We start from the raw sequence: 25,037 nt of genomic DNA on the forward strand, positions 1-25,037 counted from the left end.
TTTTATTTCAGACCCACTTGGACTATCTAGAATAATCTCCCCATGTCAAGATCCTTACTCATATCTGCAAAGTTATTTATTTATTTGCCATATAAGTTAGCATTCATAGGTTCCAGGGATTCAGAAATTGATATTTTTTTTCCTTAATAACACTTGTTTTTTTACTGGGGTGAAATACATGCAACATAAAATTTACCATCTTAACTATGGTAAGTGTACATTTCAGTGACTCTGAGTGCATCGCTTTGTTTTGCAGCCACCACCGCCGTCCATCTCCAGAACTGTTCTCATCTTGCAAAACTGAAACTCTGTCCCCCTTACAGTAACTCTCCATTCCCCTCTCCTCCCATTCCCTGGTAACCACCATTATGCTTTCTGTCTTCATGAATTTGACCACTTTGCATATGTGGAATCATATTCTCTCTATGTGAAAATCTCTTCTTTTGTTCTTTCATAAGAACAGTAACTTCTTTTGTGACTATCTTATATCACTTAGGATAATCTCCTCAAGATTTAATCATGCTGTTGCATGTGTCAAAATTTCCTTCCTTTTTAAGGCCAAATAGTATTTCATGATATGCATATACCACATTTTGCTCATCCGTTGGTTCATCCATGGATACTTGGGCTGCTTCCACATGTTAGCTATTACGAATAATGTTGTGAATAATAATGTGGGTGTACAAATATCTCTTCAAGATCCGGCTTTTCATTCTTTTGAGTATATTCCCAGAAGTAGAATTGCTGTGTATTATGGTAATTCTATTTCTAATTTTTTTAGGAACTGCCACACCCTTTTCCACAGTTCTGTACTATTTTCCCTTCCCACTAACAGCATGCAAGTTTTCCAGTTTCTGTATTTTCTTACTAACTCTTTTTTTAAAAGATTTTGTTTATTTATTTGAGAGAGATAGAAAACAAGAGAGAGAGAGAGAGAGAGCAAACACTAGCAGGGGGGAGGGGCAGAGGGAGAAGGAGAAGCAGACTCCCTGCTGAGCAGGGAGCCCCACTCGGGATTCGATCCCAGGACCCTGGGATCATGACCTGAGCCGAAGGCAGATGCTTAACCAACTGAACCACCCAGTGCCCCACTTCTTACCAACTTTTGTTTTCCCTTTATTCAGGTAGTAGCCATCCTAATGGGTGTGAGGTGATTTTTCATGTGGTTTTGATTTGCACTTCCCTAATGATTAGTGATGTTGAAAACCTTTTCATGTACTTCTTGGCCATTTGCATATCTTCTTTAAAGAAATGTCTATTCAAGTCTTTTGTCCATTTTTGAAATAGGTTGTTTGATTCATTGTTGCTGTTGATGATGATGATGAGTTTTAGGAGGTTGCTGTATGTTCTGGATATTAACCCCTTATTAGATATATGATTTACAAATATTTTCTCCCATTCTGTTAATGGTGTCTTTTGATACGCAAAAGTTTTTAAATTTCATGAAGTTTGTCTGTTTTTCTTTTATCACCTGTGCCTTTCGTGCCATATCCAAGGAGTCACTGCCAAATTCAATATTGTAAAGTTTTGCCTTATGTTTGCTTCTAAGACTTTTATGGTTTTAGGTCTTACATTTAGATCTTTGATTCATTTTGAGTTAATTTTTGTAGATAGTGTTAGTCAAGTGTACAACTTCATTTTTCTGCATGTGGATACTCTGTTTTCTCAGTACCACTGGTAGAAGGACTGCCCTTTCTCTGTTGAATGATCTTGGCACCCTTGTAGAAAATCATTTGGCTCCATATGCAAAGGCTTATTTCTGGGTTCTCTGTTCTATTCCATTTGTCTATATGTCTGTTTTTATGTCAGCAGCATACTGTTTTGATTACACTAGCTTTCTAGTAAGTTTTCAGATCAGGAAGTATGAGTCTCCAGCTTTGTTCCTCTTTTTCCAGTGTGTTTTGGCTATTCAGGGTTACTTGAGATTCCATATGGATTTTAGGATAAGTTTTATTATTTCTGTAAAAAAAGGCCATTGGAATTTTGGTAAGGATTGCATTGAATTTGTAGATCACTTTGATAATATTGACATCTTAACAGTTTTAAGTCTTCCAATCCATGAACCTGGGATGTGTTTCCATTTATTTATGTCTTCTTTAATTTCTTTCAGCAATGTGTTCTGGTTTTTATTGTATAAGTCTTTCACCCCCTCAGTTGAGTTAATTATTTTTGATACTATTGTATATAGATTGCTTTCTTAATTTCCTTTTCAGATTGTTCAGTGTTAATGTATAGAAATGCAGCTGCTTTTCTGTGTGTTGACTTTGTAATCCTGCTACTTTTAAAACAGGCTTTTTTGTATGTGTGCGTAGAATCTTTAGGGTTTTCTACATAGAAGATCATACGATCTGTAATCAGAAATAATTGTATTTCTTCCTCTGTGATTTGAATGCCTTTTATACTTGTGAATTCAGTTTGCTGGTATAGTGTTGAGAATTTTTGCATCAGTGTTCATAAGAGAAATGGTCTGTAATTTTGTGTTTTTGTCTGGCTTTGGTAGCAAAGAATGAGTTAGGCCTCATACTGTGAGTTAGGAAGTCTTCCCTCCAATTCACTTCTTTAGAAAATATGAGGATTGATGTTAGTTCTTCTTTACATGTTTTGTAGAATTTGCCAATGAAGCCATAACATCCAGCACTTTTCTTTTGGGGGATATTTTTGATTACTGACTCAGTGTCCTTACTAATGATAGATATTTTTAGGATTTCTATTTCTTTGTGATTCAGTCTTTGTAAGTTTTGTGTTTCTAGGAATTTGTACATTTCATTTAGGTTATCCAATTTGTTGCCATACAAATTTTTAAAATTTTTGTTGAAGTATAGTTGACATACAATGTTATATTAGTTTCAGGTGCACAGTATAGTGATTCAACAGTTTTATACATTGCACAGTGCTCACCATGACAAATGTAGTTGTCGTCTGTCACCATACAATTATTTTAGTATACTTGACCATATTCCCCATGCTCTACTTTTAATACCCATAACTTTATTTTATAACTGGAAGTTGGTACTTCTTAATCCCCTTTACCTATTTCATCCATCCTTCCACCATCCACTGCTACCAGTTTGTTTTCTATATCTATTAGTCTGTTTCTGTTTCTGTTTTTGTTTGCTTGTTTGTTTGTGACTCCACATATGAGTGAAATCACATTGTCTTTCTTTGTCTGATTCATTTCACTGAGCATAATACCCTCTAGGTCCCTCTGTGTTGTCAAAAATGACAAGAGCCTGTTTTTTATGGGTGAGTAATATTCTGTTTTATATATATATGTGTGTGTGTGTGTGTATGTGTGTGTATATATATATATATATATATACACACACATACACACACCATCTCTTATTTATCCATTTATCTATTGATGGACACTTAGGTTACTTCCATATCTTGGCTATTGTAGATAATGTTGCAATAAACATAGGGGTGCAGATATCTTTTAGAATTAGTATTTTCATTTTCTTTGGGTAAATACCCAAAGGTAGAATTACTGGATCATATTTTTATCTTTAATTTTCTGAGGAACTTCCATACTGTCTTCCAGAGTGGCTGCACCAGTTTACTCTCCCACCAACAGTGCATGAGGATTCCTTTTTCTCTACATCCTCGCCAAAGCTTGTTATTTCTTGTCTGTTTGATCCTAGCCATCCTGACTGGTGTGAGGATTATTTATAGTAACCTTCTTATAATCCTTTTGATTTCTGTAGCATCAGCTGTAATGTCCCCACTTTCATTTCTGACTTTTTAGTTGTCTTTTTTTTTTTTTTTTTTTTTGCTTCCTTAGTCAATACAGCTAAAGTTACATTGTTTTTGGTGACCTTTTCAAAAAACCAACTTCTGGTTTTGTTGATTTTCTCTATTGTTTTAAATTCTATTCTCTATTTCATTTATCTCTGCTCTAATCTTTATTATTTTCTTCCTTCTGGTAGCTTTGGGTTTAGTTTATTCTTCTTCTAGTTCCTTAAGTTGTGAAGTTAGGTTGTTAATTTGAGATGTTTGTTCTTTTTTTTTATGTTTTTATTGTTATGTTAATCACCATACATTACATCATTACCTTTTGATGTAGTGTTCCATGATTCATTGTTTGTGCATAACACCCAGTGCTCCACGCAGAATGTGCCCTCTTTAATACCCATCACCAGGCTAACCCATCCCCCCACCCCCTCCCCTCTAGAACCCTCAGTTTGTTTTTCAGAGTCCATCGTCTCTCATAGTTCATCTCCCCCTCCAACTTACTCCCCTTTATTCTTCCCCTCCTGCTATCTTCTTCTTTTTTTTTCTTAACATATATTGCATTATTTGTTTCAGAGGTACAGATCTGTGATTCAACAGTCTTGCACAATTCACAGTGCTCACCATAGCACATACCCTCCCCAATGTCTATCACCCAGCCACCCCCTCCCTCCCACCCCCCACCACTCCAGCAACCCTCAGTTTGTTTCCTGAGATGAAGAATTCCTCATATCAGTGAGGTCATATGATACATATCTTTCTCTGATTGACTTACTTCACTCAGCATAATACCCTCCAGTTCCATCCACGTCGTTGCAAATGGCAAGATCTCATTCCTTTTGATGGCTGCATAATCTTCCATTGTGTACATATACCACATCTTCTTTATCCATTCATCCATCGATGGACAACATCTTGGCTCTTTCCACAGTTTGGCTATTGTGGACATTGCTGCTATAAACATTGGGGTGCACGTACTCCCTCGGATCCCTACATTTGTATCTTTGTGGTAAATACCCAGTAGTGCAATTGCTGGATCGTATGGTAGCTCTATTTTCAACTGTTTGAGGAACCTCCATACTGTTTTTCAGAGTGGCTGCACCAGCTTGCATTCCCACCAACAGTATAGGAGGGTTCCCCTTTCTCCACATCCCCGCCAACATCTGTTGTTTCCTGACTTGTTAATTTTAACCATTCTGACTGGTGTGAGGTGGTATCTCATGGAGGTTTTGATTTGGATTTCCCTGATGCCGAGCGATGTAGAGCACTTTTTCATGTGCCTGTTGGCCATTTGGATGTCTTCTTTGGAAAAATGTCTGTTCATGTCTTCTGCCCATTTCTTGATTGGATTATTTGTTCTTTGGGTGTTGAGTTTGATAAGTTCCTTATAGATTTTGGATACTAGCCCTTTATCTGATATGTCATTTGCAAATATTTTCTCCCATTCTGTCGGTTGTCTTTTGGTTTTGTGGACTGTTCCTTTTGCTGTGCAAAAGCTTTTTATCTTGATGAAATCCCAATAGTTCATTTTTGCCCTTGCTTCCCTTGCCTTTGGCGATGTTTCTAGGAAGAAGTTGCTGCGGCTGAGGTCGAAGAGGTTGCTGCCTGTGTTCTCCTTTAGGATTTTGATGGACTCCTATCTCACGTTTAGGTCTTTCAACCATTTGGAGTCTATTTTTGTGTGTGGTGTAAGGAAATGGTCCAGTTTCATTCTTCTGCATGTGGCTGTCCAATTTTCCCAACACCATTTGTTGAAGAGACTGTCTTTTTTCCACTGGACATTCTTTCCTGCTTTGTCGAAGATTAGTTGACCATAGAGTTGAGGGTCCATTTCTGGGCTCTCTATTCTGTTCCATTGATCTATGTGTCTGTTTTTGTGCCAGTACCATACTGTCTTGATGATGACAGCTTTGTAATAGAGCTGGAAGTTGTTTGTTGTTTTTTTTGAGAGAGAGATTGGGTGCACACATGTGGGGAGGAGGTAGGGGCAGAGGGAGAGGGAAAGAGAGAGAATCTTAAGCAAGCTCCATGCTCTGCATGGAGCCTGACTCAGGGTTCCATCTCATGACCCTGAGATCATGACCCGAGCCAAAATGAAGATTCAGACACTTAATGAGCCACCCAGGCTTCCCAAGGTCTTTCTTCTCTTTTCATGTGTTTGTTGCTCTAAATTTCCCCCATCATACTGCTTTTGCTGTGTCCTCTACATTTTGCTGCGTTGGGTTTTCATATCCATTTGTCTCAAGATATTTTCTAACTTCCTTGTAATTTCTTCTTTAATCCATTGGCTTTTTGAGTGTGTTATTTCATTTCCACATTTGTGATTTTTGCAGTTTTCCCTGTGGTTGATCTCTAATCTAACTTCATCCCTTGATAGTCAGAGAAGGTACTTTGTAATGATATCTATCTCTTAGGACATGGCTATCTTCTCAGGGACCATTATTTATCCCACCATAGTTACTAATTTCTATCAACTAGTTTATACCAGTGCTAGTTCTCCTTGATGACTGTCTTTATCACTCTAATGCATCAGCGAGTCCTGTCAGATACTCAAATGTATCACGTTCTCTCCATAACCACTGTGACCCATCACCAAGTCAGTCCCTGCTGCCCTGTCCAGCTTTATCTCCTTTAGAGCATTTATCACCATCACCATCTGAGTTTTCTTATCTGTTCACATGTGTGCTTTTATATTGTGTATCTCCATGGTTAATTCTGAAGGCAGGGATCATGTTGCACGGAGCTTCACTTGCAATAACTCAAGCAGACTCTGGCACACAGAAAGTAATAAAGACTTTTTATGAGTGAATTTTAATTAAGAAAAGATGGTTCATACTTGTATAGTAATTAGTATGGGACACTTCATTAAATATATCTGTTAAGTAAATCCTCACATCTCTATGAAGTAGGCACCACTAATTTTTTTAAAATCAGAGACTAAAGGACAAGAGAGTTTTAAGTTTCTTTCCCAAGATCATAAACCTAAAAAACTGTGATCTTGGATTTCAGACCAAGCAGTGTGACCATAGTATCTGGTTCCTAGTATCTCTTTTTACTTTTTCTTTTTTATTCATTGCCTCTCACATTACACTCGTTATTTTAAGGTACATGTCATATATGAACACATTGTCCTTGAACTTCCCCCCAAACTCCTTTATTTCCCCCCTTTTCTTAATTAATGAGATCAAGTGTATAGAGCTAGCTCAGGGGAATACAGATCATAAAAAGACAGTTTTCTTCTCCCATCACTGCCTCCAGGTCAGCCAGATCCCATCTTCTTTCCCTGATGCATATCTCTAAACATAAATCTCGAACTACTTTTTCTTATGAAAAGAAAATTTAATTTAAAATGGAATCACATGTCTGTGCTAATATGTGGACTCATTATTGTCAGTTTTCTTTGTACTTAGAATTAGGCATAAGTTACTAGGGTCTTTTACTTCATAAGGAAACAGCATGAGTGCTCCTGAACATCCTGAATACTACTCTAGAGATTGGGGTTGAAAAATATAATATGTTACCATATTTATTCAAGAACCCACTAAGTTTTCTGCTTAACTGAGAAAAATCACAATTTTCCTGATGAATTAGAGGAAGGGTGCAAGAATGAAGACAAAGTGACCGCTTGCATAATCCTATCAAAGAATGGGAATGGGAAGAACCCAGTGGCTTCTAGAAACTGAAGAAGTTGAGCTCATGAAACTTTTGCAAATGGATGTGTTGATAGGACATGAAGATTCAAGGATGACTTTTAGGTTTCTGGATTAAATAACTGGGCAAATAATAATGGCATTTACTGAGATAGCACACATGGATGGGGGGCAAATTTGGTTAAAAAAATGATACAGTATTAAAATCCTAGATTTTAAACCTCAAATCTTAGATTTCAAACCTATTATAGAGAATACATATCATAAAACACATTTCCTAAAGGCCTTTTCGGGCCTTGGAAGGAAGTTATTGAAAGTCTTTTTTTCTGAAATAGCATTCGGAAAATGGATTATTTCCTGGCAAACTATACCTAAAACTATATATTACCTCAAAGGAGACAGTTAATTCCCTCCCAATACAATTATTCTTTTTCATTACTCTCTGAGTTGTATTCCCATACGTAATTATTATCTGTGTTTCTGAATATCATGGCTTAATTGTTTTGTTAAAAATTAGAAAGTCTAAAATGTACAGGAGTTCAGATGGACTATACATCTTTACAAAATCATTATAGCTTAGGACTTGTAAAAGTCTAAAAAAATAAAGGTCATATGGGTCCACTTACCTTGCCTGCAGTTTTGCATGCAAACCACTATGGAAAAACTTTTTGCTTAGAATAATTTAAAGTGTTGAGCAAATTACAAAAGGAAGAAAAAAAAACACATTTTAAAGTTACCTCTAAACTGAGAAGAAATTAAGGAAACCTCACAGGCCAAAAACAAAGTGGGAACAGGAAACCAGAGTATTAGGCTGACTGAAACTTCGCTTATGCTTAAACCTGGTGACTAGTTTAGATTTTGAACACCAAGGCAGACCGTGGACAGAAGACAAAGCCTGAGGCTTTATAAAGTGGAGGCTGGAACAGGAGACACCGACATAAAGCAGGACCCCAAAGGTCTACAAGCTCAGTGTGAAGGAGACATAGAAATGCATTTGCACCATAAAAGGAGAACGAAAAGAAATGTGTCTGTATTAACTTTGGTACTGGGTGGAAGTAGAAAATGAACTTCCCCGAAGTCTCCAAACCCAAAGCAAATGCTCTATGGATTCGTAGCACTAATTTACCGAACTAGGAAGGCCAAAACTCCAAGTCATTTATTTTAATAAAGTTACCGAGGTGACTGGCATATGGAAATGCAAATCCTTTTTGAAGTAATGCACCTTCAAACCAGGCGTCAAAGGAATTTTATAAGGTTCAACAAATATAATTTTGTACTGAAAAAAAAGTTCAGGAAAACACAACAGGGAACAGACACTGCAAAAATAAGGGAGAACAGACTCAGATATGTATTTGGATCATATACAGAAAATACAAAAATAGTATAGTTGTTTTAAAATATGAAAAAGGGGTTTAAAAATAAGAATAAACAAAATTGACTAAAAACATATTTAAATAACCAAATACAATTTTTTAAAATTAAATTTTAAAAACTCAATAAACTATAAGATTAGGAGAAAAATAACAGAAATATACAGAAAAAAGGAAAAAAGAGAACATAAAGATGGTATAAATAAAACAAAACATACCAGCAATCTTAAGCATTTAAAAACCAAAATCTCTAGTTAAAAGACAAAAATTATCAGACTGGATTTTAAAAATAATTCAGGTATATGATATTCATGTAAGACACAAAAACTGAAAATCAAAGAATGCAAAACTATACTAGAAAAAATACAAACCAAAAGAATTCTGATAGAGCCATAGTAATATAAGTCAGAACTCACTTTTTTTTTAAGATTTTCTTTATTCATTTTTGAGAGAGAAAATGCACACCTGCATGAGCTGGTGGAGGGGCAGAAGGAGAAGCAGACTCCTTGCTGAGCAAGAAACCTCTTGCAGGACTCGATCCTAGGACCTGAGATCATGACCGGAGCTGAAGGCAGATGCTTAACCGACTGAGTCACCCAGGCACCCAAGTCAGAACTCACTTTAAAGGAAAATGCATTGTTTGAGATAAAAAGAAGTCACAGAATAATTTAAAAAAATTTAATTCATCATTAAGACATTATAATTTTAAAATTGTATGAACCCAGGAATTTAGTTTGAAAGCTTTTAAGCAAAAATTGACAAAGAAAATTTAACAAATAAATTACCGTCATAGTGAAATTATACATTAAATATGGGCATGAACTGACTTCTAACCAACATGTTTAGGTAACACAGAATAAGATAAAATTATTTAAACAAGTAATGCTGGAATAATTGAGTACTTATGTGAGGGGCAAAAACTGAACTTTAACTCCTACCTCGTATCATACACAAAAATTAACTCAAAATGGAATGGAGATCTACACAAAAAAGCTAAAACTCTAAAACTTCTAGCAAAAAACATAAGAGAGGGGCACCTGGGTGGCCCAGTTGGTTGAGCATATGGAACTCTTGGTTTTGGCTCAGGTCATGATCTCGGATTTTGGGATCCAGCTCCCACATGGGGCTCTAGGCTTGGTCAGGAGTCTGTTTGAGATTTTCTCTCCCTCTCACTCTGTCTGCCCCCACCACCACTCATATGCTCTCACTCAGGCACTCACTCTCTGTCACTCTAAATAAATAAATAAATAAATAAAATCTTTAAAAAAAATAAGAGAAAACCTTCAAGACATTGTGGCTGGCAAAGATTTCTTTACAATAGATGTGCAAAAATATCAACCCCTTCACCCAAAAATGAATGTGTTTGATTTCATCAAAAGTGAAACTATTGCTCATTAAAGCACACCACTAAGAAAATAAAAAGGCAAGTCATAGTGTCAGAAAAATATTTGCAAAAAAACTTATCTTTTTAAAAAAACTTGTCTCTAAAATATATAAAAATGTAATTTTCCTGAATATCTAATAGATACCAATAAATGTTCTTAATTAATGTATTACTTATCAAGGAAACAATAAAATAAAGGTATTTATATTTATTATCCATCTTAAAACTTATTTTTAGTACATTTAAAGAACTCTGAGCCCCTCCTCTTCTATTTTATAATATATTTTGTTAAAACTGGCAATAAATTTTCTTCAATGTTTGAATGTTGGTGTTTTCTTTGTTGGAAGGTTTTTAAATCCCAACTTAATTTCTTTAGTGTGTGTCTGTGAATGAGTGTGTACACACTCATATGTGTGTATGTATATGACTGTTCAGGTGATTTCTTTTGGTCAGATTTGGTAATTGGTGTCTTCAAAGAATTAAGCCATTTCCCTTACCTTATCAAATTTATTGTCTTAAAGTGGTTTATCACATTTTCCTATTATACTACAATGTCTATAATATTATAGCAATATTCCTTCACTCATTTCCCATATTGTTAATTTGTATCTATCTTTTTTTACTTACTCAGACTAGACTTTTATCAGTTTTTGATCTTTTGAAATAACCAATTTTTGATGTCATTGATTGCCTTTGTTGTTATATATACTTTCTATTTAATTTGACTTCTGCTCTTTATTTTTCTTACCACTTACTTTAGGTTTGAATTGCTCATTTTTATACCATTTTCAGGTGGAAACTCAGATAATTGATTTTAGTCCTTTCGTCTTTGCTAATATGACAATTTATCCATCTAAAGACTGCTTTAGCTGTGTATCACAATTTATGGATATTCTAATTTTAGTTTAAAATATTTTCAGATTACCATTGTAATTTTCTACTTTGACCCATGGGTTGTTTATAAATGTATTGTTTAATTTCCAAATACTTGTAGATTTTTTAAATAGATACTTTGTTATTGATTTCTAGTTTCAATCTATGTGGTTAGAGGATTCACTGAGTGTGATTTCAGTTGAAACTTGTTTCATGGCCCATGGCCCATGTTGGTTAATATTACATTTATACTTTAAAAAGCTATATTCTGTAGTTGCTGACTGTTCTCTAAATATTGCTTAGCTCCATTTGGTTTACATTTTCTGTATTCCTATTGATTTTCTTCTTGTTTTACAAATTAGGGAAAGAGAACTACACTCCAACTGAAATTGTGGATTTGTCCATGGCTCCTTTCAATTATGTCAGCTTTGCTTCATGCATTTTAATGCTCTCTTACACATTTAGGATTGTATGGTTTACTTAATAAGTTTTAAATGTCATTTAGAATTTTACTTTTAAAGTAATTTAAATTTAAATGGCATTTTTAAAAATTCTCTTTTTATCTCTGGAAGTATTCCTTACCCTGAAGTCCATGCTATCTGATACTGATATAGCCAATACATCCTTTTTATGATTAGTGTCTCATGCTTAATTTTTCCCATCCTTTTAGGTTTAATCTACCTATGTTTTATTTTTAAAGTACATTCTTCTAAATTGAATACAGTGGGGCCTCTTTTCCCCCTCTGGCCTGACAGTCTCTCTCTTTTAACCAATACCCTTAATGCATTTAAACATAATATAATTATGGATACATTGAATTATTTTCTGTTTTCCATTCCTTTTTATTCCTTTTTCCCTATGTCTGCATCTTCTGTTGGACTGAGGATTTTTGTTTTTGTTTTTTTTTAGCATTCCACTTAATCTCTTGTTTGCTTATTTGCTGTATATGGCTCTTGTTTTATATCTTTAATGGTTGCTTTAGGATTTACAGTATACATTTTTAACTCATTACAGTCTCCTTTCAAATTATATGATACCACTTTGCATGTACTGTAAGTTCCTTAAAAGTGTATTTCCCTTTGCCTGTTTCCCTTCCTTTGTGCTATTATGCATTTTATTTCTACATTTCATATAATCACTTTATTTTCATATATGCCTCAATCACCAAAATAGATTTTAATCATTTTTGCTTTAAAGTCAATCATCCTATACAGAACTTATTAATGAAAAAGAATAACTTCTGTATTTGTACCAACATTCTTCATGCCTTCACGTAGACCACCGTTTCCACCTGGAACCATGTTCTTTCAGCCTGAACAACATCCTTTAACATTTCTTGCAGAGTGAATCCACTGGCAGCAAAATTCCCAGATTTTGTTTACTGACAGTGTATTTTTCCTCCTTATCTGAAGGATATTTTTGCTAGATACAGAATTCTATATTTTGTTTGGTTTTGCTTTATTTTGTTTGGTTTTCTTCACTTTAGGTAATGGTTCATTGTCTTCTGGCCTCTATTAGTTCTGACGGTATATCCAGAAAATTTGTAATCTTTTTTCCCTTTATATATAAAGTACGTTTTTAGGATTTAATATTATTCTTCCTAGCCTTGGATTCCAGCAGTTTGATTATGATATGCCTTGGTGAGCTTTCCTTGTGCTTTTCTTACTTGGGCTCCATTGTATTCATTAGTACAGTAAGTTTATGGTTTTCATCAACTTTGGAAAACTTTGGAGCATTATGTATTCAAATAATTTTTTTTGCCTACCCCCTGTTCTCTGGGATTCCAGTTACACCTGTATGAGTCCACCAGGTTTTTCCCTTGGGTCACTGATGCTCTGTTTGGTTTTTTTAAAGGTTTTATTTATTTATTGGACAGAGAGAGAGTACAAGCAGGGGGAGGGAGAAGCAGGCTCCCCACTGAGCAGGGAGCCTGATGAGGGCTCAATCCCAGGACCCTGGGACCATGACCTGAGCCGAAGGCAGACGCTTAAGTAACTAAGCAACCAGGGCGCCCCATTCTTGTTTATTTTTTCAGCCTTTATTTTTCTCTCTGCATTCCACATAGTTCTAATCTATCAGCTTCTCGTCAAGTTCACTGGGTTATTGTGCAATGTCTAATCTGCCCTTAAGCCCATTTAGTGAATTTATTGTTTCAGATATTTTATATTTCTATTCTGAGGAATTTGATTTGGTTATTATAGCTTCCACTTTTCTCTTTAATATTATAGGTTTTTCTTTAAATTCTTGTGTATACTGAACATATATATATATATATAAGCTTTTATAAAGTGTTGGTCTGCTGGTTTCATCATCTCTACTATTTCTGGGTCTCATTTTATTGACAGATTTTTTTCCCCTGATTATGGGTCACATTTTCTGAACTTTTTCACATGTCTAGTAATTTTTTGGTTGGATGCTGGACACTGTTAATGTGAGAGTGCCGAATGGCTATTCTTTTTATTGATTGTTGAGCTTCATTTTGCTGGCCACTTAATTGAATTGCAGATGAGCTTAAGTTCTTGAAGCTTTTGTGAAGGCTTTGTTAGGGTGGATCCAGAGTAGCCTTTATTCTAAGACTAGGCTAACCTTATTTCTAATGGGCAAATTTTTTTTAGGTGCTCCACTCAAGTCTCTGTTGTATATTCAGTAGGATCTATCCACTCTAATTGAATAGAACTCATATGTCTGCCAACCCTACATGAGCTCCAGGAATTGTATCATTTCCAGGCCCAATGTGGTTTGTCTTTTCCCAGCCTTGAGAAATCTCACCACACTTATTTGCAGCTTGGTATGTAGCCATAGGCTCAAAGGAACACCTTTGCAGATTTTTAGAGCTTGTCTGTGCAGCTCCCTCTTCTCCAGGACTCCATAAAATAGATTTCAGATGCCTCACGCGATTTGAACTCCATTCTCTGCATTGTCTTCTCACTGAAATCCCCATTATCTGTGCTCTGCTTGAGTTCCCCCCTCTCTATGGTTTGTTCTGAGAAATATCTTCAGACAGAAAGTCAAGCAGTTTTAGAGATCACTTTTGTTCTCCTCTTAGGGACCTCAGTTCTCTCTTGCTATTGTCCAGTGTCTGAAAACAGTTGTTTCATACACTGTTCAGTTTTCTCCTTGCCAAAAGTGTGAGAGATAGTACAATTCCATTTACTACAGTATGGCCAGAAACAGGTTTTTCTAAAAACACATTTTTTGAGTTAATGAATTAAAAACAAAAACATAGAACAAGAAAAATTCCTTATTCAGCATACTGATTCTTCCTATGCTATTGAGCTTATAAATTATATGAGTTTTCAGGTACATATGTGTGTGCCATTTTTGGGGAAATGCTGAATTCCAGAAATATCAATTGAGTCTAAACATTATACTATAGCCACCCCCAGAGGGTTTTTTAAGGCATTTTTTTATTAGAGATTTTCAGGAATTATTTCTTTATAATTATGTCCTGAGTGTATGTTGAAACACAGAAAAAATATGGAATTATAATGGTCACAGTTACAAATCTAGGCCAAAAACGTTTCTTAAAATATTTAATAGATTTTGAGAAATTCAAGGAAGTATTTTACCTTTTAGGCAAAATCACTTTTTTTTTTATTATGTTATGTTAATCACCATACATTACATCATTAGTTTTTGATGTAGTGTTCCATGATTCATTGTTTGTGTATAACACCCAGTGCTCCATTCAGTACGTGCCCTCCTTAATACCCATCACCAGGCTAACCCATCCCCCTCCCCTCTAGAACCCTCTGTTTGTTTCTCAGAGTCCATAGTTCTCTTGGTTCATCTCCCCCTCTGATTTCCCCCCTTCATTTTTCCCTTCCTACTATCTTCTTTTTTTTTTTTTTAACATATAATGTATTATTTGTTTCAGAGGTACAGGTCTGTGATTCAACATTGTTACACAATTCACAGTGCTCACCATAGCACATACCCTCCCCAGTGTCTATCACCCAGCCACCCATCCCTCCAACCCCCCACCACTCCCAGCAACCCTCAGCTTGTTTCCTGAGATTAAGAATTCCTCATATCAGTGAGGTCGTATGATACATGTCTTTCTTTGATTGACTTTAGGCAAAATCACTTTTTTAATCAGTTTAGCATTTCCTGAAGTATATCCATTTATAGATGGTAATAGCTATTTGCAAAGTGTTAAGTTTTCTGTCAACATACTACCTCTTCAAGTTTAAAATTCAAGTTAAAAATGAATACTTATATATTTTTCATAAATCTGAAAATATGTATGCTTAATATCTTATCTAAAATATTATACTTCATATGCAGTATATGGCAAAGATCTTATTTAGTAGAAATTAAGATTGATAAGGTAAAATTTCAATAATTTTATTGATATGTCACTTATAATGGGAATATCAGCCCCAGAAAAATCTCTCTGTGGGACCTTTAAGATCTTCCCATTTGTAGCTCCCTCAGTCCTGAATGTTCTCTCTCTGCTTCTCTTTTCCCCTGGCTCATAGCCTCGGGAAATGATGTCCTTCAGACAAGTTTTTCTTCATTCTTCCTATACAAGTTTCAGCGAATTCCAGTTAGATTATAAATTCCATAAAGCCGGAAAACATATTTATAATTGTTAATTTTGGGAGGTCCCACAACTTTGAGTATGTCCTACTTTATACTTTATTGGTTAATAAGTAATTATTCAGTCATGATGAAATATTTTACATGAAAAAGTTGCTTCAGAGAAGGTATTCAAAAATGGTACTCGCGGTGACTGTTAGGGAAGCCTACATTGGTGGAACCTTTGTGAAAATCAACTTGAAATTGTTTTTCAATCTTTAAATGTTCCATTTATTTGGCTCTGTAATTCCAAATCTGGGATTCTATCCAAGGGAAATAATCAGATACACATATATTTAGTATACAGTGTATTTATCTGAGCATTATTTACAATATAAAAACTGGGAAACCAAATATTCAATAAATGGAGATTAGTTTGAAGGATATTTAGGAAGATTTACTGGCTTAAGTTTTCAAAACATTTTCATTGAATTATGACATAAAAAACCTTCAATTAATCTTCATGTAGATGTCTCTTAGGATGAGAATTCAATTATATGCAAGAGCCTGGAAGTTTAAGTTAAACAAATAAATCATTTGAAACAAAATAAGAAGGAATCCTTAGTTTAAAATGGTAACTATGACATTTCAGTTCCTTGTCATGAATCTTATTTAAATAGTAGCAGAGATTAGATCAAAGAAAAAAGAAAGAAAAAATTAATGTAGGTAAACAAAGTTATTCTGTAAAATCCTGTATAAATGATGGCTGTTTATAGGTAAGAATTAGCATTCATCTTCCATTCTTTTCACAGCAAATCACAAACATGATGTTCAAGAGTCCTGAGTTCTGTTTATAAAACCAACACATTATGTTTGAATTGTTTTGTAATGAATATAACCTTGTCATCCCGATCTGTTTGTTAACATGCTTTTTTTTTTAAGATTTTATTTATTTATTTGAGAGAGAGAGAATGAGAGATAGAGAGCACGAGAGGGAAGAGGGTCAGAGGGAGAAGCAGACTCCCTGCTGAGCAGGGAGCCCGATGCGGGACTCGATCCCGGGACTCCAGGATCATGACCTGAGCCGAAGGCAGTCGCTTAACCAACTGAGCCACCCAGGCGCCCCTGTTAACATGCTTTTTAATGACCTTTCCTTAATCACTTTTTTGGGTGGCATGGGACACACAGGGCAAGTATAAGATACAGTGTCAGCCCTCACATCCTTCACGGGATTACTGCGTAGACAATACAGATACACAGAGTCTTTTTTTTTTTTTTTTAAGTTTTTAGTTCTAGGTAATCTCTACACCCAAAGTGGAGCTCAAACTCACAACCCCAAGATCAGGAGTAACATGCTCTACCGACTGAGCCAGCCAGATGTCCATGGACACACATAGCCTTAAGATAACAATCTGTTAAAGAATAAATAATTATGGGCCAAAATATGGGTTACAGATGTCAAATGTCCAGAGGAGGTTGGAAGAGGTAAAGATAAATGTGACTGCATAGCTGTAGTCAGCGTCAGGAGGGAAGGCGAGCTTATGTCATGTGCTCTATGTACTTCCCTAAAGAGGAGATGCCTTGTGTCTTACACCAGGGAGTTTTTAACCCATTTGTTTAGAAATGAGTGAACTGCTTTTAACAAAATCATGTGAAGTGGATATTGATTAATGATGCTGACTTGTTCAATTGTTGTAATATTTTTGAACCTCTTTATAGCTCTACGAGACGCTGGAAAACAGTCTATTAATAGTGACTGGAAGATCGAACACTCGGGAGCTTTCAACTTAGCAGGCACTACTGTCCATTATGTAAGACGAGGCCTCTGGGAGAAGATCTCCGCTAAAGGTCCTACCACATCACCTTTGCACCTGCTGGTATGAGGGGACCAACTGATAACATTGCATAATCAACTTCCTATGTCAAAGGCCATTCCCACTGTACCTTCTCTAATCTTTTTTCCAAGTTTGAATTGTCAGGTAGACGTTCAAAATTATTTAAGAGGGGGGTGTTTAGGTTTTCATTTTAATGTGTTTTAAATCATGATGTCAAAACCAAAAATTATTGCGAGAAGAGCAAGACGTTTTAGGGAATTCACAGACTCAAAGTAGAAGTGAATTGTCAGGCAATAAGGAGCCTGTTTTTTCTAAAAGAGCAGTTTTACCAGCAGCGGCTTAGTGAACTACTAACAGGAGTGGGTGTCTGTAAAGACAGTGTTATAATATGGCAACTCGTAGCATCCATGGAATGGGCGTTTTCTGAATCTGCATAAAACGCCTTTGATAAAATGATAACTTGTGTAGGAAAAGCTTTGGTAAACGTATCTAACAATACTTCCAATTACCCTCTTCTGTTTTTTTACTGGGTGAATTGATTCCTGTTAAGAATTATGAAAGCTTGAATTCTTTGGGATGATACCTTTCTTTACCATGTAGTAGAAGACTGCCTCTGAGGCAGGACAGAGAATGGAGTGAAGGAAGCCGAACAGCGGGGCTCTGCATCCAAGCTGGTAGCTGGTTCACATGCTCCTTTTGACCTTGAACTTTGCAGTCAGTGGTAATGGCTCAGGAGACTGAGGACTGACTGCATAGCTGGCATGTTCTCCATCCTAGTGGCAGAGTCTGGACTTCAGACACTTCAGCACCTCCTTAAGTCCACACATAAAAACAACTCTAAAACACGATCAACTGACTGTTTATTTGGAGTGTGGTGTGCCACATTATTTAATATCGCTGCATGATTCAAGTTGAATTTGTCTTCAATTGGAGACATCTGTGTCGCTGGTCTAGGAGCCAGAGTTCAAATCACGTATCAGTCCGTTTGCTTTTCCTGCTTTAATGTGCCTACAGATCACCTGGGGTTCTTGTTAAAATGTACATTCTGATGCATTTGGTCTGGGAGGGACCTGAGATCTGCATTTCTAACCAGCTCCCAGCTGATGTCACTACTGCTGGTCTAGGGACCACATTTCAGATCACAATTTTTTATAGAACTGCAATCGTGGGCCTGACCAACAGGAATGAAGGGAGCAAAGTGAGATGCATGGGAACCTTCTGCTTCAAATCATCATCATAATGATAATATATCCCATTCACTGAGCACTGAGTCAGATACTGTTCACAAGTACTTTGCATTCATTACAGCATTCAGTCCTCACAGAAACCCTGTGTGATATGTATCATTATCACTCCAATGTACAGGTTAAAAAAAAAAAAAACTAAGTATGAAAAAGTTAAGTAATGTGCACAGTATCTCCCAGTAAGTTGTTTAGCTGTGAATAAACCAGGTGTTAATCAATCTTTGATGCTTCCTCTCTGATGGAAGGCTCAGCTCTAAGCTCTTTACACCAGACAACATGGGATCCTAAGTATACACATACTTTCAATAATTGTGTTCTTCATCTCCTCCCAGTTCCTTTGGATCCTATTATTTAATTTGAATTAGAAGCTCTACTCTGTGCCTTGGGCCATCTGGAGAGAGAAAAAAAAATGACTAAACAAACATTGTATGACCAATATCTGGCTCTTTCCATGATTGGGTCACTTATAATAACATTATCAACAACAAACATATTTTTTAAGGTTGGTTTTGCAGAGAAAGCCATCAGGTGACCTGCCTTAGATGAATGTAACCTACATTTTTTTTTATGGAACAAGACCGGAGCTCTTTATTGAGCCTCTAATTCAAAACCTTTAAACAGTATATGAGACCTCCGTGTTGGGCGGGAGAGTCTCCTTGCTGCAGAATCCTTAATCTGACTGGTAATTACCAAGGTTTTTCCTGGAAGCATGAAGCATAATTAAAATCAGTGAACTATGTCTAAAAGAAGGCATCTATGTGACCTGGATTTATTCAGTAATCCAAGGGAAACTGCACTTCTAAGGTATTTTTCTTTAATGACTATTACAGATTGAAAGCCGGTACTGGATTTTGAAAGGCAAGACCTTTTGCTGCCATGCTTCCCTGTGTGCCCCCTCCACTGTAACACGGTCACACTTTCCTTCTTGCAAAACTCTACTGCCAAATCCGAATGGTTTAAGAAAGAGCTAATGATTTTGTAGCCAATGTCTTTATTTTAAGTGGCATTAGAGATTCAAGGACAATCTAAAGTTCTATCAATGAAAAGGTAGTTTTTTAAGGAAAAATAGACATGTTTTTATTAAGTTAAAGAAGTTGGCAAAGAGCTAAAATTTATGTCCTTTTTATCAATTTAAAAACTATGTAATAGTCTGGTTATGTCCATAAACAAGATAAGTCAATCTCTGTCTCTCTCTTTTTTAACGTATTTAGCTGGAGGTCCCTTATAACTGGCGACATCAAATGAGATATTTAAGGCCAAAGTAAGCACTGTGATGTACTTAGAATGAGTACCCTGGTATGTTATGTATATGTGAATTTGAAAACTATTATATTTATTGTTGATAGAGCTGATTTACAATTCCATTATGTTAGTTCCCAAATCCACGTATTAAAATATACCTTAGCATTTCTGTTGATATATTGAGCAGAGTATTAAGATGAAGAAGCAAAGAAAATTAACCCTGTGCTCATGTCCAGTTTTTCACACTGAGCATTAACTCTGAATTACCTGTCATTACAACTACCTTGATAGAGGTTTAATATCAAAGTTCTTGAACAATTTAACGTAATTTAAATTTTAGATATGTTTTTATGCATGATATTGTATTATATAGATTGCTTTCATAAATCCTCAGATTCATAGAAGTGATATAGTCCATGGGGTTGTTTGACATATTTTGTGCATATGTATTTATAAAGGAACATATATTCTCATTTGTTCTTTTATTTAAAATGAGCATACTTCAAGCATTTTTTCGTTCATTTAAAATAGATCTGATTGCCGGGCACCTGGGTGGCTCAGTCGGTTAAGCGACTGCCTTCGGCTCAGGTCATGATCCTGGAGTCCCAGGATCCAGTTCCTCATCAGGCTCCCTGCTCAGCGGGGAGTCTGCTTCTCCCTCTATCCCTCCCCCCTCTTGTGCTCGCTTGCTCTCTCAAATAAACAAATAAAAATTGAAAAATAAAATAAAATAATAAAATAGATCAGATTGCCCATGATGATGCACTCCTAAGCTTGGCACTGAGTACCAGGGGAGAGCAAAACAGACATGGTCCCCGCTATCGGTTAGTCCAGTGTGTGGCCCAGAGTTCAGTCATTCTCAGATATTTTTCATGATTTATTGCACTGTTTACGTATGTGTACATAACTATACCATTATTAAGTTAATATTTATTTTAAACGTTCAGTTGAATATGAATTTCTTTTCAAATGAAATGATCTTTCCTACAAATGGAAAATTAATAATCTTGCCAAAACTGAAAGTTAACAGTAAGCAACATGGAAAGGTATTATGGTCCTCTGATCAATTAGACATTCTCTACCCTTATGGAGTGAAGTGATTCTCACAGTCTTGTATCCTCTCTTCCTCCACTGACACAGGGACTTACTATCCATCTTACTGTTTTATATGAGTGGAAAGGCTACATTTGATAATAGATTGTGGGTTATATCTTGATGTTAGATAGGACAGATAACCCCATCCCCTCTACTAAAGTCATCATCTACATGTATCATACTTTGGGAAACTGCCTGGTCCATTCATCGGCTTGAAAAAAAATGACCCGGTGTCTCTGACCTCATTCAGGTGGGCTGTTTGCTATGATGTCTTTAGCTCAGGGGTAAGTGTGTAACTCCAAACTTTGCAGAAGTATGTCACTTTGAAGATTTCGGTAATCATGTCACAATTCTACATATAAAAGGAGCATGCACGGCATGCAATAAGCATTTTAAGGTATCAGTTATCCTTAGTATTATACTTCATTTGTCTGTGCTCTCCTTTACCCTACAGCTACCTTGATCACTTTCATATTTTATAGGTGCTGCTGTTTCAGGACCAGAATTACGGCCTTCACTATGAATATACTATCCCATCGGACCCTCTTCCAGAGAATCAGAGCTCAAAAGCGCCTGAACCCCTTTTCATGTGGACGCACACAGGCTGGGAAGATTGTGATGCCACATGTGGAGGAGGTGAGGGACTTTCCAGTATTTATCTTATCTTATCAAAACAGCAGTTGTTTTCTGATTTATCATTGATAATTAAGGCACATTTGCAAGCCCTTATCTGAAATTCCAAACTCCATAAAGGATTGGAAGCTGAAAGATTTTTGTGACACGTGTAGTGTCTAAATGCCTGAACTCTTGTGTGGCAAAATCTGACGTGAACTGAAGAAAGGCCATTTACAGTTAGTCTTTGCATTGCTTTGTATAAATATTAATGCATTTGCCTACAGGGACTGCCCTAGACACCACACAAGTTGTTCTGCCATATATGTGTTCTTTTCTATTTACTTTCTATGTTTACTTTTTTATTTTTATAAAATTTTCAAAGTTCTAAATTCCAGAGTACATCTACCCACAAGAATTGCAGACTTGCAATAAATATAAAGGTGCTGTGAAAGAGTAACATCGAGCTGTGAAAGAGTGCCATCCGCATACTTAGTTTGAATAGACAGAGCACCTAAAGAAAATCATTGAATTTTCCCTATTCCTTTATTTTGATTCTTCAAAAGTGTCTGTCACTATGCTCTATAAATAGAGATGTATCCTAAAATTTCACTCAACAGTTTTAAATTATTGTTTCATATTAGACGTTAGCAGGCAAAAAAACCCAAATTGCTTCAGCATAAAATGTGAGATTAGCAAATCACTTAATCTTACTAATGAGACCCTTGAGGACCCAAGATTAAACAGATGGTCAGTGACTCTCAGAACCAGTGAGGCCAAGGCAAGATCTCAGGGCATGAGGCTCCCAGCTTCCCTTTGTATCCCATATGTCAGCAGTGTAGATTTCATTTGTGTTCTGCACTTAATAACAAATTTTCTATAGTTCTTTAGTAATAGCTTCCTCCTAAGGCTGAAAGGAAGCATTATATTAAATTTTATAAAAATATTACATATATAAAATATATGTGTATATATAACATATGCATATATAATATAAACAAACTAATTTATAACATATATAACATATATGTATATGGTATTATGTTTAACATATATATAACATGTATGTATATTATGTATATATTGTGCAATATAATATATAAATAATATAAACAAACCAGTGTATATATAATATATAATACAAGCATATATAATATGACTATATATAATATAATTATATATAAGATATATACATATGTCATATATTGTGCATGTATTATATATATACATAATATAATATATATACATTATATATGTAATATATAATATATATAAATAATATATAAGCTAGAATATATATTATATAACATAAATAGTTTATGACATATATATAACATATATGTATAATAATAAAACAAACTAGTTTATATTATACACATTTATATATATATACACATTATATAGATAATGTATGTATACACATAATATGTATATAATATAGATAATATATATATACAATATGTGTATATATCTATACTATATACATATTATGTGTATAATATAAACTAGCATGTGCAAGAGAAGTGGAATATCAATTTTCTTCTCTAGGCAAAGAAACTGTTGATACACACAGCCTAAGTGTGCTGTGGCAAGAGTGGGCAAAGGTACACATTAGACTAACATGTGGGGGAGTGTTTGGGGGAAGAGGAAACAGAAGATATACAATATAAGTAAGTAACATAGTATCAAATTGTGGTGAATACTCTGGATAAAAATTAAGCAAGATTGAGAAATAAATATGGGTTGGGAGTTCTGAAGGGGTAGGTGTAGAATGCAGTGGTCCAAAAGGCCTCAATTAGGAGATCACACAGATTTAAAAATCTGCAGTGGGGGGCGCCTGGGTGGCTTAGTCGTTAAGCATCTGCCTTCAGCTCAGGTCATGATCCTGGGGTCCTGGATTCGAGCCCCACATCGGGCTCCCTGCTCCACGGGAAGCCTGCTTCTCCCACTCCCCCTGCTTGTGTTCCCTCTCTCGCTGTGTATCTCCCTGTCAAATAAATAAAATCTTAAAAAATAAATAAATAAAATAAAAAATAAATAAAAATCTGCAGTGAGTGTGAATGGGCACCACCTATGAGGGTATCTGGTGGGAACGAGTCCCAGGCAAAGACTCTGAGGCAGGAGTAGAGCTGGCGAGTTCAAGGAATAGTAAAAATGCTAGGATGGCCTTCCTTTATTGAGTGACATGAGACGCCATTGGAGGATTTGAATAAAGGAGTGACTTGTTCCGGTTTTATGTTTTTAAAAGTTATTTCTGTTTCTGAGTTGAGAGTAGATGGAATAAAAGAAAAGAGTAGAAGTAAAGAGATCAGTTAGGAAGTTACTACAGCAGTCCAAGAAAGAGATGAAAGCAGTTTGACCACAGTGGTAGCAGAGGAGGTAGGGGGAAGTGGTCAGGTTCTGTGTATTTTTGAAAGTAGAACTAATAGAATATGTTGAAAGACTAGGTGTGGAGTGTGAGAGAAAGAAAGATGGTCAGGGATTGACTGTGATGGTTTTGGCCAAGCAACTGGCAGGATGAAGTCACCATTACCTTACCTAGGAAAGCCTGTGCAACAGCAGGATTAGGGAAGAGTTTGATTTCCAACAGAAGTTTGAGATCCCTATTGGACATCTAAGTGTGATCAAGTATGATCTATAGTCAGGTGTTCAGGAGAGAAGATCAGAGTAGAGATAGAAAATATATGGATGGGACACCTGGGTGACTCAGAGGGTTAAGCATCTGCCTTCGACTCAGGTCATGATCTCAGGGTCCTGGGATCGAGCCCCATGTCAGGCTCTCTGCACCGTGGGGAGCCTGCCTCTCTGTTTCCCTCTATTGCTCCCCCTGCTTGTACTCTCTCGCTCTCTCTGTTGAATAAATAAATAAAATCTTTAAAAAAAAGAAAATATATGGATGATATTTTCAAACACTGAGACTAGATCAAGTCACTTAAGGAGTGAGTGACAAGAGAGAGAAACTACTAAAGGATTGAGCCTTGGGACAATTCTACCATTTAGAATTCCGAGAGAGAAGGAACCAGCAAAGCCGTTTAAAATGAGTGGTCTCCAACACAGGAGAAGAAGCAGGCAGAAGAGAATGCTTTCCTGTTAAGCAAGTGAGGAAGTATTATAAGAAGGAGGGAATGATCAACTCTATCAAAAGCTATAAAGTAAAAAATAATGTGGAATGAAAATTGACTATTACATTTAAATATATTTATTATATTTTAAAATGTGTTTATTGCATTTAAATATATATACTCTCTTTTAAAATATATTTATTATATCTAAATATATTTATTATATTTTATTATATTTGAGACACAGAGGTCAATTATGACCTTGTCAAAAATAATTTTAATGAAGTTTTTGGCTCAAAAGACTAAATGCAGTGGGTTCAAAGGAAAATTGAGATTATATAGGACACACTTAGCTCCTGAGGCTATTGAGTAATTACAGCAGAAGGATGTCAAGTTTAAGAAAAAATGTTATCAGTC

At 35.7% G+C, this 25,037-nt stretch overlaps 1 protein-coding gene across 1 annotated transcript in view; it reads left to right on the forward strand.

Annotated features, from left to right (window-relative positions):
- The window catches only part of ADAMTS19 (ADAM metallopeptidase with thrombospondin type 1 motif 19), a 252,578-nt gene that overhangs the window by 176,697 nt on the left and 50,844 nt on the right, over positions 1–25,037 (forward strand). The window contains 2 exon segments of the mRNA XM_027607009.2: positions 17,250–17,407; positions 21,429–21,582. Coding sequence (XP_027462810.2) covers positions 17,250–17,407; positions 21,429–21,582 — 312 coding nt within the window.

This window comes from Zalophus californianus, chromosome 5 (genome assembly GCF_009762305.2).
Source record: "Zalophus californianus isolate mZalCal1 chromosome 5, mZalCal1.pri.v2, whole genome shotgun sequence".
Taxonomy (NCBI): Eukaryota; Metazoa; Chordata; class Mammalia; order Carnivora; family Otariidae; genus Zalophus; species Zalophus californianus.